The following is an 18,494-nucleotide window of genomic DNA, read 5'->3' as shown; positions in this document are numbered from 1 at the left end:
GAGGCTGATTTCCATAGTTTTGCTTGAGAATAAGAAGTTATGAATGAATTTGTGTAGAAAAATGCAATTCTAGATAACAGAAATTTGAACCTACAAATATTTTATTATATATCTTTGAGTTGTAAAAAACATAAAAACATAAAAAACATAAAAAGCACTCAATGTACTTTTTGAATGATAATTTGAGGCAAAGACATTCTTTTAAAATCATATGAATTTTTAGTAGCATTACAATATGTTATTGTTTCATTACTTTTTTTCCTATTTATTTCTTTATCTAATAAACATTAACTAATATTAAAAAAAAACAGGCTCATACAGCACCTGTTTCCTTTTGGTAGTGCTTGCTGTCCATATCCACTGGAGGTTACCTTCTGATAGAGAAGCTGCCTATTGCTTAAGTGAGTCTGAGGCTTTATTCGGGGTATTATTGATTCTATGTGATTATAGTTGAGACACAATACCTACATAAAGCAAAACATAAATAAAATATTACAACAAAACCACCTTTTTTTTCAACTCAGAAGCTAGCTTGCTTACCACCAAATGTGAAAAATGACAAGGGGTTCTCATTCTGAAATGTGACAATATTTTAAAATATTGGTGTTAGAATTCATGTCAATTTTATACCAGTCATTCCATTTAATTCTGAAACCATAGCTATAAGGCACAAATTTAAATATTTTAACCTTTCATCTCTATGGACATTCTGCTAATCTCAGGTCATTAATATATCTGAAAAATTAAAATTTGGAAGATGCAGATAGTTAACTACGTGAATAAAGGTAAGTTAAAACCCCCAACTACCAAAAGAAAGGATTTTGTTTATAAATCTTAGAAATAAAATATGCCTATTATCCAAATCAAAAGATTTTCTTTCTTTGTCCCCATTGTTTTTAACATTGATTGATTCTTTTTACTAACATTCTATATTTGTATTACAACTACATAGATTTTTGTATTTCTCTTAAAGAATTTCTGTTAGTATAATTACATATTTATCTGAACAAAGGGCCAAAGGGCTGCAATGGTATGCTTTGGAGAGCCCTAAGCAGCCTTGTAAAGGGCAGGTAATTATGGATAATTACCAAGTTCTATATATTTTATTTTGAGTATTTTTTGGATTTCTATTTAAGTGTATCTGATATTTTAAGATTCACAATATTTCAAACAAAATACTGAGGTAAACAACTTGCAAGATGCTAAAAAGCTGCCCAACTTTCCTATCCTGTGCCCCAATCAATTTATATTAGGAAAAGATGGAATCATTCCTCTGATTAATGTAGAAAAGACTGAACTAATATATTAGTACAATTTCTCCAGGTTTAAAACACCTTTGATGATAGTTGAGCCAGGGAGGGAAGAAAGGAGTCAGCTCTCTGTTCTGGGAGGCTTGATTTTTCTCTAACCTTGATGAAGATAATAATAGCATCAGTAATAGCTCACATTTATATGTGTTTTACAGTTTATAAAGTGCTCTCCTCACAATACTGGTAATGTTCCTCTTTTACAGATTAAAAAAAAAACAAACAAAACTGAGGTTCAGAGTTTGTCTTGATCATGTCAAATTGCTAGTAATAAGTAGAAGTACTGGGACTAGCACCAAGGTCTTTTGACCCTAAGTCCAGTGTTCTTTCAACAAAATCATTCTCCTCATGTTAATGAAAACTTGCATTTACAAAGTAGTTTGTCACTGAACAATGATTTACATTCATCAACTCTTTTGATCCTTAAAACAATTGTGAAGCAGGCAGGATAAATTGCAGTTTATAGACTGAAGCAGAATGAGATTAAGGGTCTTGCTTAATAAATTGTGGAGCATTTTGCTGGGTTTCGAGTGCTTGGTGCACACAGAAGATGTGAGAACAAATTAATTCTGTCCACTATTCCACTAGGTGGCTATATGCTAGAGGTTGTAATGGATTGTGTTATTCCTGGGATCAGGAAGATTCTTCTTGAGTTCAAATCTGACCTCAGACACTTATTAGCTGTATGACCCTGAACAAGTCACTTAACCTTGTTTGCCTCAGTTTTCTCACCTTTATAATGAGTTAGAGAAGGAAATGAAAAACCACTTTGCCAAGAAAACTTCAAATGAGGTGATGAAGAGTTAGAGATGACAAATGATTGAATAACTATTCTACTACTGATGTTTTAAAGTTCTGAAACAGATCTTACACACAGAGAAGATTTAGAATTGATTTTAGATAATTGAAATTGATATAGAAAGCTGTATTTGTTCATAATTACTGAGTGATAAGATTAATTTTATGTCAAAAATAAAAGTTTAGGGTAGTTTATATTACTACAAAAGTTGCAACAAAAATTAAAAGTTTTATGAACTTACCTTCACATTAGGCAGATAGATTAAGCCACTGAATGAGGTAAGATTGTTGTTCTGTAAATTCACATTACTTATATTTCTGAATTGATCCACTGGAATCAGATCCACGGTTCTGTATTTTGAAAAATAATTATAATTTTATAATTGGAGTTTTATCAAGGTTAAAAAATTTAGGAAGATTCATTACTTGTGTATGTGGGCAAATAACCTCTTATTAAAGTCTTCATATAAAATAATTTCTCTATTACCTATGTAGAATTAAAAAATTAAATTTCAAAAGTGTTACATTTTTGGCATTAATTTATCTAAACAAAAGAAAAACACAGAAAGACTAAATTTATATGTATTAGTCTCCTGTAGGTAGGGTAGGGAGGGGCCACTACACTTGTGGATGGGATTTAGTATGCTGATATGAAGAAAAGTAAGCTAAACATATAGGAGATTTGTGATTTCATTTAAAATAATCTTTTTCTTTGCTTATGGAAATACTTGTTTTCTTTGGTTTTGTAAAATTTGAAATAAAAACAAACAAACAAAAAGAGTAATAGAAGTTGTAACCAGTTTGATTTCTGCTAGTGAGCCCTCTGTCATATAGTATAGATATCAAGTTATTTCCATGTTGATTTTATGCTGGACCTCACCCTTTCACAGGCTTACAGACTAATACAGACTATGATACAGGTAGGTAACCAGTGATCTTAGAGGCACTGCTTCTAAAGCTACTTTAAGTCTTAACCTGGAACCACTTTTGTGAGTATAGAAGCATTTGTACATAAAATAATAAAATATTTTTTTCCATTTAAAAAGTATTATATTATAAAATTTTATTCAGTATTATGGTTAAACAGCAAAGTACAAATTTGAAGGAAGTGCTCTCAAGGTTTTGGTTTTTATCAGGCTCAGAAGACTTTTTTTCAACCTCAGTTATAAAGTAAGTGGCCCTAGAGATGGTCTCTTCTATTATGTGAAAAATATGATGTGAAAAAAATGACTTTCATTAAATGTACATATAAAGTAATTCTGATAAAAATACAGAAATAAAATATAAATGACTGGTTATATTATTTACAAGAAATTTCTCTACCTATAAAGACTGGATGTAAAACTTTATTTATTGTAGTATAATGAAGTTGTAGATAGGGAAGCTAAAGGGAAGATTAGTCCTACGAAAATAGAATTATGCATATTCTCCAACTCATAGCATGAATAAAGTTTTACATTGCACCCTCTGAAAGCATTACAATTTATAATGATCCTTAACTGCCTGATAATTAGTGCATTGCTCTACTTTAGTTTTCTCTCCTAAATTGTTATTTAATCCAATGAAGAAAAGAGTTTCTGAAAAGGATGCCAAAAAAGAGCTCAATCTCTTTTCTTCTTCCCATTCTTTGAACAAAGGATAAACCCCAAAATTTTAATGTCAATCTGAAGAATCACAACTATCAATGAAAGCAATTAGTACATTTGGGACAACAAAGTTAACTGCTGCTAACAATCTTAGATAGACAATGAGAGTTTTGAAATAGTGTTAGGAGAACTGAATACTTTTTTGGTTGGCCAACTTTGAATCAGTAGGTTAACAGGAAAATTTATATTTTTAATGAATACTTCACCATAGTACCTTCCAATTTAGGCTGTATACTATACATGAAAGAGTATTTTAAAATTACTAGACCTGATAGTAGATGTTGTCCAATTTAACTCATGCATTTGGGTGAAGCTTGAATGTCCTTGCCTTTCTGCAATCATGTCAGAAGTAAGTCTGCCACCAAATAAGTCTTTTGCATTCTCAATCTCTGGAGATTCCTAAATGAATATATTTAAAAAGTTATATTCTCTTCAAGATGATAAGTTCAGATGAATTTTAAAAGAACCATTGTGGGTTATATATTTATTATCATCACTGAACAAATTCAGATGCCCTTTTAAGTAATTAACCACTGAAATCCAAATAATTGAATGGATCTATAATTTCATTAATGTAGATATTTTTTCAAATTATGTTTCATGTTAACTGCATTAATTAATGCATCGAGTATTTATTGAGCATCAACTAATCAACTATCAACCAATCAATTAACAAGAATTTAATAATGTTAGTCACTGTGGTAGGTACAGGAGGATTACAAAAATAAAAACTAGTTCATATTTTTTTCAGAAATATATGTGATGATAAAAATATCTTCTTGGGGATGGGATCAAAATAGTAGTAGGGGCCTTCTGAATCTCCTACCAACTGGTCACTACAAAGTGTCTGAAAAGTACAGAAATCAAAATTGGACATGTAAAGGGTCTCTCCCACTGGACACAGCTTGAAAGGGAGGAAGTGAGTGGTGATTCTCATGCTACAAGGGGGTGAAACTGCACTAATTGAAGTGCAAGCTGATCACCCCTCCCCCATACCATCTCCCATACCAGTTAGAATGAGGGTCAAGGCAATCTCCAAATTCTCAGGGGCTGGCTGAAAGCACCACAGACTTACCACTGAGGGTTGTGCCAGGCTGAGGCAGTGAGACCTGAGGCAGTGGGAAGCAGGGTATATAGTCACAAGGCAAAATACTTTGAAGTGCTACACCACAGACCTATGCCGGGAGCCAACAAAGATCATGCTGTTTGACACAGTCACATATGGAAACTGGGGACTGCAAAACAGCCTCCAGGAAACACTCACTGAAACCCCCCTAAGTGACTTTCCTTGTTAATATACCCTTATTATTGGAATTGCTATGATTATTATTCTTACTTAGCCCCAGGAAAAATAGATGAGAGCAACATGCTTGCAGGCTTAATACAGATATCCCACTCTGTCCCTCAGAACATTACCAAGAGATCCCATTTTCAAAATTAAACCTAAGGATTCTTATATACCCACTTAGATAGGACCTTCTTTTCTAGGCATAAAAAATTTCTGGCAAATTTGTGGAGAGTCATCATTCCTGCTGTCTGAGAGAGTCATAGTATGGGGAAATGGAGACTGTAAAGTAGCTCCCCAAAAGATGAGGCAACCACTGAACCCCCTTTCATGTGACTTCTCCTTCTAATTTCCCTTAACAATGGAATTACTATAAATAATCAATGCATATATCCCACTTTAATCCCCCCAGATTATTACCCCAAAAGATTATAATCACAGAATTAAAACCTAAGGACCCACTACCCCCTCCCTCCCTTCTCTCTCAAGCAGAGGCACACTTAACACTTCACACCCATTTCAGGGAAAGCATTAAAAGTAAATTACTCATTCCTTTGAAATACAAGTTACTGACACACTTCACTGGTTCATAACCAAGCAACCTTGCTAGGTGCCTGAATCAAGCACAAGAAATATACAATTTGGAAATTGAAGAAAATCCCAATTCTGGTCTGTCTTAAATTACCCTCTAATCCTGTTATGAAATGTTTTGTTACCTACCTCCTAAGTGATTGTGATTGATTGTGAAAGATGACCCAAAGTAACAATGATTCCCCTAACTGGTCATTCCTTAGGTCAAGGGGAACTAATCTCTAGATCACCCTGTTTATGTCATTCTTCTCTATTTCTGTGATAGCAACAATATTTTGTTGACTATATCCTTAGGCTCCATGTCTGTTGTTAGGTCCTATGGAAACATGTATGTTGAAAAATGATTGTGTGCCAAGAAAGTATGTACTCACTGAACCTATAAAATAAACCAACCCCTGTGCCATGGCAGAGCACTGTGTGATACCTAACACAGGATTGAGCATACAGTGCCTCTCATCATTTATCTGACTGAACCGCCACACTCTAGACAGAAGGACCCTCCCCTCTGAGAGACCACTGGCTTAGCTCTCAAAGCAAACCTGTGCTCTCAATTCTCCAACCTATATCTGGGTTATGTTGATTCTACCCTCTGACCCTGCTCTTAGCAACAATGTTTTGTTGACTATCTCCTTAGGCTTTGCATCTGTTGTTAAGTTCTATGGAAACATGTATGTTGAGAATGAAACTGTGCCAAGTAGATGTGTGATCAGGAGGGTATGCTCTGCCAAGGCGGAGCAGTTTCTCTGTGAAACCCTGTATTGCAGGTTGAATACAAAAGCTGTCTCCCATTCATCATTATTTTGCCTAAGTTGCCAAACCCGGTCGGGAGAAACACTCAGCTTTGGCTTCGCATTCTGCAGGTTGGCTTGGGAAAGACCTATCCTTGAAAACCCAAGCCACAGCATCTGAGGAAGATAGCTTCAGGGCAAAACACTTTAAAGTTTGTGCTACACGAAGAATATCACAGATCTACCTGCTCTCACTCAGGATTCTGACAGGGAAGGGAAGATAATACCAAGGCAAATCCCTGTGAGACTGAAGCTAAGAAAGCAATGACCACCAACATTCAGGAATCCCAATCCTCTGGTGGCAAAAGGAATAAGCAACAGCAAAAAAACTCCTTAACCTGGAAATTTTCTATGGAGAAAAAGAACAAAATACAGAAGCAATAGCAGAGACTGAGAAACAAGCAAACACATCCAAAGTTTCCAAACAAGCTCAGGAGGAACTTAGAAGAAAATGTGATGTACATATATAAGCAAATATATACAAATAAAATAAAATATAATAAAATGTATACAAAGTAAAAGCAAGATAATTGGGTAGATAGAAGAATTGGAAAAGGCCTCTTACAGGAGATTGTGTTTGAATTATGCTTTGAAGGAAAATAGCATTTCTAAAAAATGCAGATGAAGGGGCAGTGTTTAAGAATGATGTTAGGGCAGAGACAGAAAGTGGAAAGTCAGACATGAGGATCAGCAGCATAGAGCCAATTTGGAAGTGAATGAATCACATTTATTAACACATTATATGCTAAGCACTTAGGATACAAATACAAAAAGTAGGATTATCCCTACTGTCAAGGAGTTTGCATTCTAAGTTGGAGGGATACAGGACAGAGAGGGAAGTGGTGGAGTCACACTCATGTACTTACCAATGAGGATAGTATGGGACCCCCCAAAAAGGATGGTCTCTTGAATTCTGCTGGTCCATAGGGTGCCATGGCAGGTTAGAAAAAAAGATGACCACACTAATCTGGAGAGCTTTGAAAGGGGATAATGTGTAATGCTGATCTCTGGAAAGGTAACTTGGGGCTAGACTGTGAAAGTCTCTAAATGTCAAACAGGCAAGTTACTTTTGATCTCAGAAAAATAGGTAGCTGCTGGAACTCTCTGAGCAGAGGCATGATGTGGTCAGACTTCTACTTAAGAATCTCTTTGGCATATGCAGAGAATGGATTAGAGAGGGGAAGAGAATGGAGGCAAGGCAACAAACTAGAAGGCTACTACAAATATTCAAATGAGAAATGATAAGACTGAACTAGAGTGGTAGCTGTGTGCAGGAGAAGAGGTGCATGTCAAAGATGTATAAGTATAGTCAATATGATTTGGCAACTGATTGGACATGAAATGTGAAATAGACTGAGGAATTAAAGATACCTCTGAAGTTAAGAACTGGGATGACTAGAAGAGTGGTGAAAATCTGAATAGAAATAGACAGATTCTGAAGAGGGTTGGGTTTGAAGCAAAAAATAATGAATTATGCTTCAGACAAGTTAAATTTTAGCTGCTTTTGGGTTATTCAGTAGGAAATGTCCAATAAGTAGTTGGTAATATGGGACTGGAGACTAAGAGAGAGAATAAGACTGGATGTATAGATTTGGGAGTCATTTGCCTAGAGATATCAATCCACTTGAACTGATTAAATCACATAGAGATAATATACAGAGAGAAGAAGACCTTGGACAGCATCTTGGGGGTACATCCATAGTTAGGAAATGCAACATAAATGTTGACACAAAATAGGAGTTTGAGAAAAAGTAGCCAGACAGGTAGAAACCAAAAAAGTGCAATGCCACACAATTTATAGGAGAAAGTAATCAGGAGAGGATGCTCATTAATGTCAAATGAAGCAGGTAAGTTAAAGAAGATGAGGACTGAAAAAAGGTCATTATATTTGACAATTAACTTTGGAGAGGATAGTATTAGTTACAAGTAGGAGTTGTGTACAATTTAGGTCCAAGTATAAGGTGGGCCTTAGGGCCATAGGGCTACCTCTTCATCAAAGACTGCAGTCAATAAAAGCAAAAAAGAATAAAGGATGATGTCAAGAAGCTCTGAGATGTAGAATAGGAGAGAAAAGGGGGCTCCTGTGAGTATTTCCTCAGTAAAGTTTGCAACAAGATTGTTGTATAATGAATATAAAATATCAGATAAGGTGAAATGGACAATTTTGACTAAAGTTTTTTAAAAAGTTTTTGCACCAAAAAATCAAATACAGTAAAAATTAAAAGAGAAACAGGCAATTGGAAAAAATTTGCAACAAATTTTTTTTGATAAAGGAATCATTTCCAAAATAAACAAGTAACTGATTGAAATTATTTAGTCTAAGAGCCATTTCCCAATAGACAAATTATCCCAGGATATAAAAAAGGCAGTTTTCAAAGGAAGAAATTCATGCTATTAGCAATCATAAAACAATTCAAAATAACTAATAATTATAGAAATGCAAATTGAAGCAACTTCAACATTCAAATTTGCCTATAAGCCTGACAAAGATTATAAGAAGAAAATAACAAAGGGCAGAGGGCTATATGAAAATAGGCACCCTGATACACTAACAGTGGAGATGTGAACTGATCCAGCCATTCTGGAAAGCAATTTAGAACAATGCTCTGAAAGGTAATGGACTCTGTTTGCACTTCCTCTGCCCCAACCATAAACATTGCTAGAATATCCCCCAAAGAAATCAAAGAGAGAGGAAAATATAAACAAATATTTATGGTATTTCTTTCTATAGCAGTCAAAAACTGGAAACTAAACTGTCCTGTTGGGAAATGGCTGAATGAATTGTGGCATAAGAGTTTGCCAAGAGGGTAACCTAGCCAACATTTGTCATAGAGACACTCAGACTAAGATCTTCCTTGTTCTAAAGCTTTCTATTCACTTTATCATACTGCCTCCCAAGATATTTATAATGATAAATAAAATAAGTGTATGCATAGGAATTAAAATAAAATAAGTATATACAAAGAGCAAAGCACAAAGTATTATGAGATCAAATGAGGGAAGAGATCACTGTCAGATTGTGGAAGGGATAAAGGAAGGCTTTCTGGTGAAGGTGGTATTTGATATGAGTCTTGAAGATGGCTAAGATAACAAAGGGATGAGATGACATAGGAAGCATATAGACATGAGGAACTGAGGTGGAAAATGTGAGATATGTGTGGAGGATAGAATATAGAGCATAGACTGTTGGAAAAGTAGAGTGAGATAAGGTTCAGCATATAGATCAAGGAACCAAACTGTAGAGGGTTTTGGATACTAAGTTAAGGAGTTTAGGCTTTACCTGGAGGTAAATGGGAAGCCAATAATTTTTTCTTTTAATTCAGTGGTTTGATGGGATCAGAACTCTGCATTAGGGAAATCAATCAGGTACTGTTGTATACATGTTGAATGGCCTAGATACAGAATGGAGGATTGTTGGGAGGACTTTGCAAGATATGATGAGGGTTTGAATGGTAAAGGAGGGGAGAGTATATGCAAGAATTATTATAAAGGTAGAATCAATAGGACTACACTGGATATGAGAAACAAGAGACAGTGAGGAATCAAAGACTATGAACAAGAGTCACTGTAAAAATGGTGCTACCACTGCAGAAACTGGATTAAAGAGAAGTCAAGGCTGGAAGTATAATCATGTGTTTAGACATGGGAGTTGAGCTCACTAAGGGAGAAGAATATTTACATTACAGAGTCAGCTCCTCAAAAGGAAGTAAATCCAGAGAAGAAAGAGAATGTTTAGAGAGGAAGAAGGAAAAAAAAAAAACAAGTGTATAAAAGCATCAATTAATAAGCATTTGATAAATGCCTATTATGTGTCAGACACTGTAATAGATACTGGGGATAAAGAATAAATTAATCCCTACTGGCAAGGATCTTGCAACTGGGAAGATTGGATTTGGCTCTCCCCTGATTGTAACAATGAAGGTTAGCTCTTCCCTAATTATGAAGATTTAAATTGTAACTCATGTCTATTTTTAGATTTTAATCCCCATAAGTATAAACACCCAACTTAAAAAGTTAAACATGGAAACCAGCCTATTTTTTAGATTCAATCACAAAAAAGTTCAAACACAGTACTTAAAAGTATGAAGATCTAGATCTTCATTTAGATTTAGATCTAATCACCAAAAGTGCAAATATCCCACTTAATCATGAAGTGGGAGGTCTGTGACCCACATGTGCGATAATGGGTAACAAATCAGAATCAACTAACTGCCTTCTGGGCAGTCCTAAAGCAGAGCGTTAGCTATGATTGGTAGACATAGAATTAGGGGAAGTGACGCAAGAGGAAATGCCTTTAAAAGAGGAAAGTGCTACACAGAGTTGGGAATTCTTGGAGCAGAGTTCAACTTGGACTTCCACTTCTGCTGGAATTCAATTCTTCATGCTTTCAAGTTGAGGCTGGTGAAGAGGGTCAGAAGGATCTGCTGACTCGTGGTGAGTGAGTGGTGAGTGAAAATGCTGACTCTTCCTGGATATTTTTCTGAAGAGACTAGCCTCAGGAGAGACTTCCCCAGATCCTCTGCTTTGTCAAGGCCAGCTAAAGACCAACTCTCCCGGTCCTGGTTTTGAGCCAGTGACCAGGAGTAAATTACTTATGTTACCTTATCCTCTCTCTGATTTCTTGCTTCACTCTTTCTACATTTTGTAAATAAATTGTAAATAAAATCTCATTGGAATTAACTAAATTCCTGGAGTCCAAACTCTTAAATATTCAAGTCCAACCCTTTAAAAATTAATCTCTTCCCCCCCCCCTTACACATCCTAACAAGGGAAAACAAAAGTGAATATAAATAGAGAATAAATGCAAATGAGCACAAAGCAGTCAAACATAAGGTAGTTTGGGAGGGAGATTATTAGCATTTGGGTAGATCAAGAAAAACTTCATGTAGGTGGCTCCTGAACTGTTTCCTGAAGGAAGAAAGGATTCCATGAAGCTAAAATGAAGAGGGGGTCCATTCAGGGCATGAGGCAAGAGAATGTAAACATGAGATGAAGTATTATGTGTGAGGAAAAGAGGAGTTTGTCTGATTTCTGGTGTGGAAGGGGAAGCCTCTAGTGAGACTCAGAACATACACTGGGCCCAAGCTAGAAAAGGTTTTAAATATAAACAGAGTTGTTTATATTTTATCCTAGAAACAACAGGAATCCGCCAGAGTTGATTGAGTGGAGAATGAAACAAGTAGATATATACTTAACAGAAGCCACATTAGCTGAAGTCATGTAGGACTGACTAGAATAAAGAAATCTGAGAGAGGAAGACCAACTAGGAGACCAGTGAAAATTTAAGATGTTAAGTGAGATGTGATGGACCTGAACTAAGGTGGTACCTATCTATCTACGTTAGTATACAAAAGGGGAAGGTTATATGCAAAGGATGTTGTGCCAAATTATAAAAAAAAATCATAAAAATGATTTGGCAGTTGTTTGACTATTTGTTTGACTATCAGAGATAGAGGAAAACTGGGAGAAAAAGATAATGCTGAAGGTATAAATTTGGGTGTCTGGATCTTGTGGGAGCATTCATGGTTAGGAGATATAAAAATATCAAGAATGATAAACTGGGGCAGGTAGACGGCATAGTGGATAGAGTGCCAGGCCTGGAGTCAAGAAGACTTGAGTTCAAATCTGCTTTCACACACTTTCTAGATGATTGACCCTGGGAAAGTCATTTAATTCCTATTTGCCAATTATTGCTCTTCTATCTTAAGAGTGGTTACTGAGACAGAAGGTTAAGGGTTTGGAAAAAAAATGATAAGCCAACAAAGAAGTCTGAGGTATTATCAGACAGAAGGGAACAAGATAAAAAAGTGGTACCATGAAAATCCACAGAAAATAGGAAGAAATAGGATCCTAGAAGAAAGTAAAACAATTATGAATTACTTAGTTTGTGCCTGGTGCTATGTGTGTGCATTAGACACTGAGAACATAATGAAAGGCAAAAAGTTCATGCCCTAAAGATGCTTATATTTGAATGTTGGTGCAAACACAGAAATAGCTGTGCACACACACACACACACACACACACACACACACACACATAAATTGAAAGTAATTTCAGAGGGAGTCATTGAGGACTCGGAAAAACTTCTTATAGGTGGAATTTCAGCTGACACTTGAAAAAACACAAGGAAGCCAAGTGATGGGGATGAGGAGGGGGAATATAATAGGTATGGGGAATAGTTGGTGAAAGTGCAAAGTCACAGGGAAAAGTCAGTTACAAAGTCAAATGACTCCAACTGTTGTTAATGAAGGAGGAGGACTGAGGAAAGAAAGTCCATTAGATTTGTCCAACAAGAGGTTACAGGTAACTCTGGAGTGATATCAATTTCAGTAAGCTATGAGGTTACAGATTCAAAGGGTTGAAGGATGAGAGGAGGAAGTGGAGGTAGACCTTTTTAAAGCTGATACTATAATGATCAAGCCATAAAAGTTAAGACAAATCTGAAAAGAGAATATTGTACATACCCGTCAGACCTCATAAATGTGTTGGTTAGTTTTGTTAAACTGCCTTTTTTATTGTTTGTTTTATGTTTGAAGTTTTTGTAACAAAGGATAATTTTCTGAGTAAGAGAAGAATATATTCAGAAATAAATATGGTATATTATGAAGTGTACTAATAAAAAGATAAAATTTAAAAACTAGGACATGCCTTAGAATAGATGTTCACTATCACAAGACAATACTATAACTTGAAATTGGTAACAACACAGATTTGTCTTGGATTCCATTCAGCTGAGTTTTGTTAGAATTACCAGGACTTCATTATAGCACCTATAATCTAGTTCCATGTATAGATTTAAACTTAATTAAGCATAGTTTTACTAAAGCCAGAGGAGACATTAAAGTGATGAATGAAGTTCCATTTCCAGTGTAACCCAGTGTAATTACTTGAGAGCATCACTTTGAATCCAAATTCTGAAACAGGTCCTATAATAAATAGAACTGTGATTATGGGACCTCTTATAGATAATAACTATATACAAAAGGGTTCTACAACTCCTTTCCATTAACTTTATCAAAGTCTTGGTGGTGCTAATTATAATGTTGCCTTTATGTTTAGCTCTGAATATTCCTCCTGGGCACATTAATAGTATTTTCTCTACTATAAAATGGTTAAAAAAATATTATCATGCCAGTAGTGAAAAATAATTTTATTGTAAGGCTGGGATTTCCGAGTATAGCAATTTAAGTTCACCCATGATGCAGGCTCATTGATCTCTATTATTGTATGGACAATTTTTAAAGTGAATAGATATTGAAATAACCATCACCCCTATGAATATGTGTATTATGATATGCATTACAAATAAACATGCATATGTGCATACACACATAACTATATATTCACACACAAATATGTAGATATGTATATGATGAGGGGTCTGACACATGTGCCTCAAATGGCATCTCTCCTCTTGGAGAATGCCAGGGAATTACTTCCAGTAGTCATGATGATGTGTAAGAAAAGTGCCTTGAAGAATAGGGGCAGCATGCATGTACTTGGTTCCTACTGCCTAACTATGTGTTGGAGAAGAGGCTCTTGGATCGGTTGCTGAGTCATTCAGAAAGCCCCATCGGCTCCAGACATTTCCTCTTTTACTCATGAGGGAATCTTGATGACTCTCACTTATCCCACTGTAAGGGAAAGGCTTCTCTCTTGTGTGGCTATATGATATAGTGATAGGATTTCAGTTTTTGACTCTATGTTTGTTCTTTTTTTCTTCCAGGCAAAGGGAGTAGAAACTCCATGACATTCTGAGTTCAAATCCCATAGCATCCTGACCTCCAGAGGCTGGGCTATGGACACAGAGCAGAACCAAAGACCTGAGAAGCAGGGAATGACCTTTAGGATACCAGGCTGGTGGAAAGTTGAGATGCAAACTCATTTAGCAGTCATGGTGCACTTGGACATGAATTTGGTGGGAACAATGCTATGTAGGAACTGAGTTAGTCACTTAGTTCCCTAGCTTACTCTTTTTTCTCAAGGTGTTGTTGGGAGAGTATGCCACTAAGGTGTAGGGGAAATGCTTGTAAAGTGCTCATATGTAAAGTGCCCTGAAGAAAAGATTACCCTTTGTAAAAACTAACTGATGTCAAGTGTTTAAATGTTTAAGGATTTAAGGATGAACAGACACTGGTGTTACTTTGAGGATGGTAAATGATGGCCTAGAGGAGGCATCTCTCTCTTTGCTAATGCTATCATTTTCCTTTTTCTTCAAGTTATTAATTAATAAATTCTTATAGGAATATAATGCTTGATGTATTTGGATATTAATTTTTAATTTTACAAAGTGCTTAATAAATGCTCTATCTCTCAAATAAGCATTTATTTTATCATCTAGAATACTATATATTCACACATAAAAATTCACAATTTTAAACCCCTCTAAAAATTTGTTTTATAGGTTTGCATTTTTCTAAACTTAATGAGGCTGGACATCATAGTATAAATGTAGCAAAGCTCAAGATGATTATAACTAATTAATTTGAAAATACATGATGTACCAAAATACCGTAGTAAAAACAACTCACTACTGAGATTCCATCCAAAGCTTTGAGATCTGGAAGGTGAAAGATTACAAACAATCGGTAGTTTTCTTGATTCCATACAATAAGATTTCCACACATGTCTAAAATGATGAGATTGTATAAACCCTAATAAAACAAAAAAAAACATTTTGAATTCACATAAAGTTGCTATGTATGCTTTTTTAATTCTCTGAAAAACTTTAGTCACCTTGATCATGAATCACTAATTGACTCTATACTTGAGAAACAATGAGGCACATGCATTTGCTTAATTAAACCTCTTAGGTCACAAGAGTCTCTTCCTTTAATACTTGAAATGTGATGATGGGAAGGGGATAGCAAATCATCACCCACAAGAATTAGATGAAGGAACTAATGGTGATGTTTAATTGTAGAAGAGAAAGATTTAGGGAGAATATGATGGTTGTCTTCAAGTATCTGAAGGCCTATCATGTGGAAGAGGGATTAGACTTCTTTTGCTTGAATCTGGAAAGCAGAATTAGAAGCAATGAGTGGGATTTACAAAGAGAGGAAAGTTTCAGCTTCATAGAAGAGTAAAGGTAGGGGGCAAAGGCTCTATCAATTTTGGATCAGTGAATTTACATGTGAAAGGGCCAAGAATTCTGGCTGAGTATGAAGGAGACAATTATCTTATGGGCCCTAGGACTATTCATATATGGATGATAAGGTAAGATTTAGATTTCAGAAACCTAGGAGCCCCAAACCTCTAGAACTGATTGGAAATTACTAGGCAAATAACATTAACAAATTTATAGCCTACCTTCAGAGATGAAAATTTGGGGATTATATTCGATATTCATTATAAACTAAAAGGTGGTTTCTGATCATAGGGAACAAGCCCTGTATCAAGAAAGTAGCAAAATAATCAAAGCTAAGGACCTTAGGTAGGTGGGATAATCTTTTTCTTTATTCTAAAGAACTTGGTATCTGGGTATGAGAATCTACTGTTAGGTGGATGGGTGGTCTCTGAACTCAAATTCTGAGTAAATAAAAGGGAGATATTTTTTCTTGGTCTTAGGGCGAGGGTGTGTGTGTGTGTGTGTGTGTGTGTGTGTGTGTGTGTGTGTGTGTGTGTGTGTGTGTGTTTTCTAAAAGACCTAACAAAAAAAAATAAACAAAATTTCTAAAAGACCTAACAAAAAAAAATAAAACAAAACAAAAGTATCCCATAGTTAAATATCTGGTAGAGCCTGGAAGACCAGTAGGGAACAAGCTTGACTAGCAGAGTCTACACAAGACCTGTTTTATTAGGTATTGGCAGGAACAACATGATGTCATTATTTGAAGGCATTTGTGGTTCCATGGTGTAGAGGTTTGAGTTGCCCTTTCACACATATGCCTTGGCCACATATATTCTTTATGTGCATTTTTCCTTTTTTTCTACTTGTGCACCCACAATTGCTGCATATATTGATGAGAGAAAATGCCACAGGTTTTTGGGGAAAATATTTTGTTGCTACTTTTCTTAAAATGTAATTTCATTAAATGCCTTTGCTCTCAAATAGTTGTATTCCCTGACCAACCATTACTGGTAAATACAATGTTTATATACAAGTTATAAATTTAGGGGGTGCAGAACCAGAGTACCTTGAATTTGTGGGGGGGGACCTAGCCTGTGAATTGGGCACTGCTTTTAGCAGCCACATAATGAACACTTGTGCTCCCTTGACAACTGGAGCTTTATAAAAACAGAACTGGTTACTTGAGGAAGTACCAAATTCCCATTACTAGAGTTCTTCAAGAAGAGACTGGATGACTATTTGTTAGGGAAGTCATCAAGGTGATTCCCGTTTAGTTTAGGTTGGACTGGATGACCTCAAAGGCCACTTCCAACTGAAGAGATTTATTAATAATATGGTTCTGTGCAATTCAACAATCCATGAATGTTTGATATAGTTACTTTCTCCATCCATGCACATTACAATTCCTTAACACCTTACTAAATACTCTTTTATGAGTTTATGTGACCAAAAATCTCTATCACCTGGTTACATCTTTTGGTGATGAACCTCTTTTAATCTGGCTAGATTATTGTTTGAACAATACATGACAAAAGAACAAAAGAAGACTGGATATGGTTTCCATGAGTGTCTAAGGAACTCCACTAGTCCTTTCTCAATACCACTGAAAAAAAATGAGACATCTTTTTGAAGATCTAACTGTTGACAATTGATAAGACTGGGTGTCTATAACCTATATTTGTTCATTTATCCCAATAGAGATTCTCACATATGTGGACTCTCTCATTGGGATATAAGTAGGTATGTATGCATGTATGTAAATATATGCATATACTTATATTCATATATGTCTACACATAAAAGATTTAAATGTATCAGCAAATCATTGCAAACTCTACAACATTAAAATTTACCTTTAAATTGTAAATCTCTTGATTGGTAGCGATAAAATTATTGTTTATATATAATTCAATTATGGTATAAGCTTTTTGTAAACCAATCAATGAAGTGATCTTGTTATTCTCAAGTGAAAGGTAATGAAGATGAAGCATATTTTCAAAGATGTGCTTTTCCAACCCAGTAAGGAGATTATTATTTATGCTGAAACGGGTTAGTTTGGTCAATTTTGAAATGCCTAGGAAAATAATCAAATGCAAGAGAAAATTCAGTACAAAAGAAAAAAATTAGGATTTAAATGTAAAGTTCTGGCTGTATCCCTGGCATTCTTTGACAGTAACAGAGAACTTGAAGGACTGAAGCATTAACTTCTCATTTTATTTTCTTCCATGAAAGAGGAAAAGATTATAGATATGTTTTTAGACCAATCATATTTTGTTTTTCTCAATTGAACCATTGTTCCTTAAATGATTAGAAAAGGTACTATCTAGGAAATAGAATTTCACTTTCAATTCATCTTGAAATAGAGTGAGGGCAATTAGGTAGAACAGTGGACAGAGTCCCAGGTCTTGAGTCAGGAGGTCCCGGGTTCGAATTAGATCTACCCACTTGCCTCGCCCTTGCCACACTTCTTAGAACCAGGTAAGGATTTTTAAAAAGTAGAGTGACCAATTTTGATCATGAATGCCTAGAGTTCCTATATATTACCAAAGACGTCAAGTTATTTTCTGAAGATTTCCAAATTATTTCCAAATTATTCAAATAACTAGAAAATGGCAAAGAGTGAATGAATAGTGATTATTAATGCCTCATTGTTATTTATTGCCATTCAAACTAAATCCATCCTGGTTCCACTGAGTATTGTATTTGAAAGGCCTGAAAGAATACCTTTATTGTTTTGTGTGTCCTAAAGAATGATTGTAGAGAAATACACACACACACACACATATGTTTAATAGTCACAAAAATCAAAGGAGGCAGAAGTCTAGAATAGAATTTCCATTTGAAAAAAAAAACTCCCTAGCATGAATATTATGTTTATATATACTCCTATAGAAAAAAAGAGGATATAGCTATGCTCAAATAAAGAGTAGATGCATAGCAAGAATATAGATTGACTGGAAGCAGGCTAGTCACTCTCCCTTCTACTAGGATGAAGAACAGGAATATAA

The 18,494-nt window shown here is 35.3% G+C and overlaps 1 protein-coding gene across 6 annotated transcripts in view; it reads right to left on the bottom strand.

Moving 5' to 3' along the window:
* Positions 1-18,494, bottom strand: part of LRRC9 (leucine rich repeat containing 9) — a 126,700-nt gene that overhangs the window by 31,901 nt on the left and 76,305 nt on the right. For all 6 annotated transcript variants that reach the window (XM_056810842.1, XM_056810838.1, XM_056810837.1 and 3 more), the window contains 5 exons: positions 17,340-17,560; positions 14,948-15,070; positions 4,020-4,150; positions 2,348-2,456; positions 325-464 (listed from right to left, as the gene is read on the bottom strand). In XM_056810842.1, coding sequence (XP_056666820.1) covers positions 325-464; positions 2,348-2,456; positions 4,020-4,150; positions 14,948-15,070; positions 17,340-17,560 — 724 coding nt within the window. The remainder of the gene's footprint in view (positions 1-324; positions 465-2,347; positions 2,457-4,019; positions 4,151-14,947; positions 15,071-17,339; positions 17,561-18,494) is intronic.

Source organism: Monodelphis domestica, chromosome 1, assembly GCF_027887165.1.
Source record: "Monodelphis domestica isolate mMonDom1 chromosome 1, mMonDom1.pri, whole genome shotgun sequence".
Taxonomy (NCBI): domain Eukaryota; kingdom Metazoa; phylum Chordata; class Mammalia; order Didelphimorphia; family Didelphidae; genus Monodelphis; species Monodelphis domestica.
This window is presented reverse-complemented; position numbering and strand designations above follow the sequence as displayed.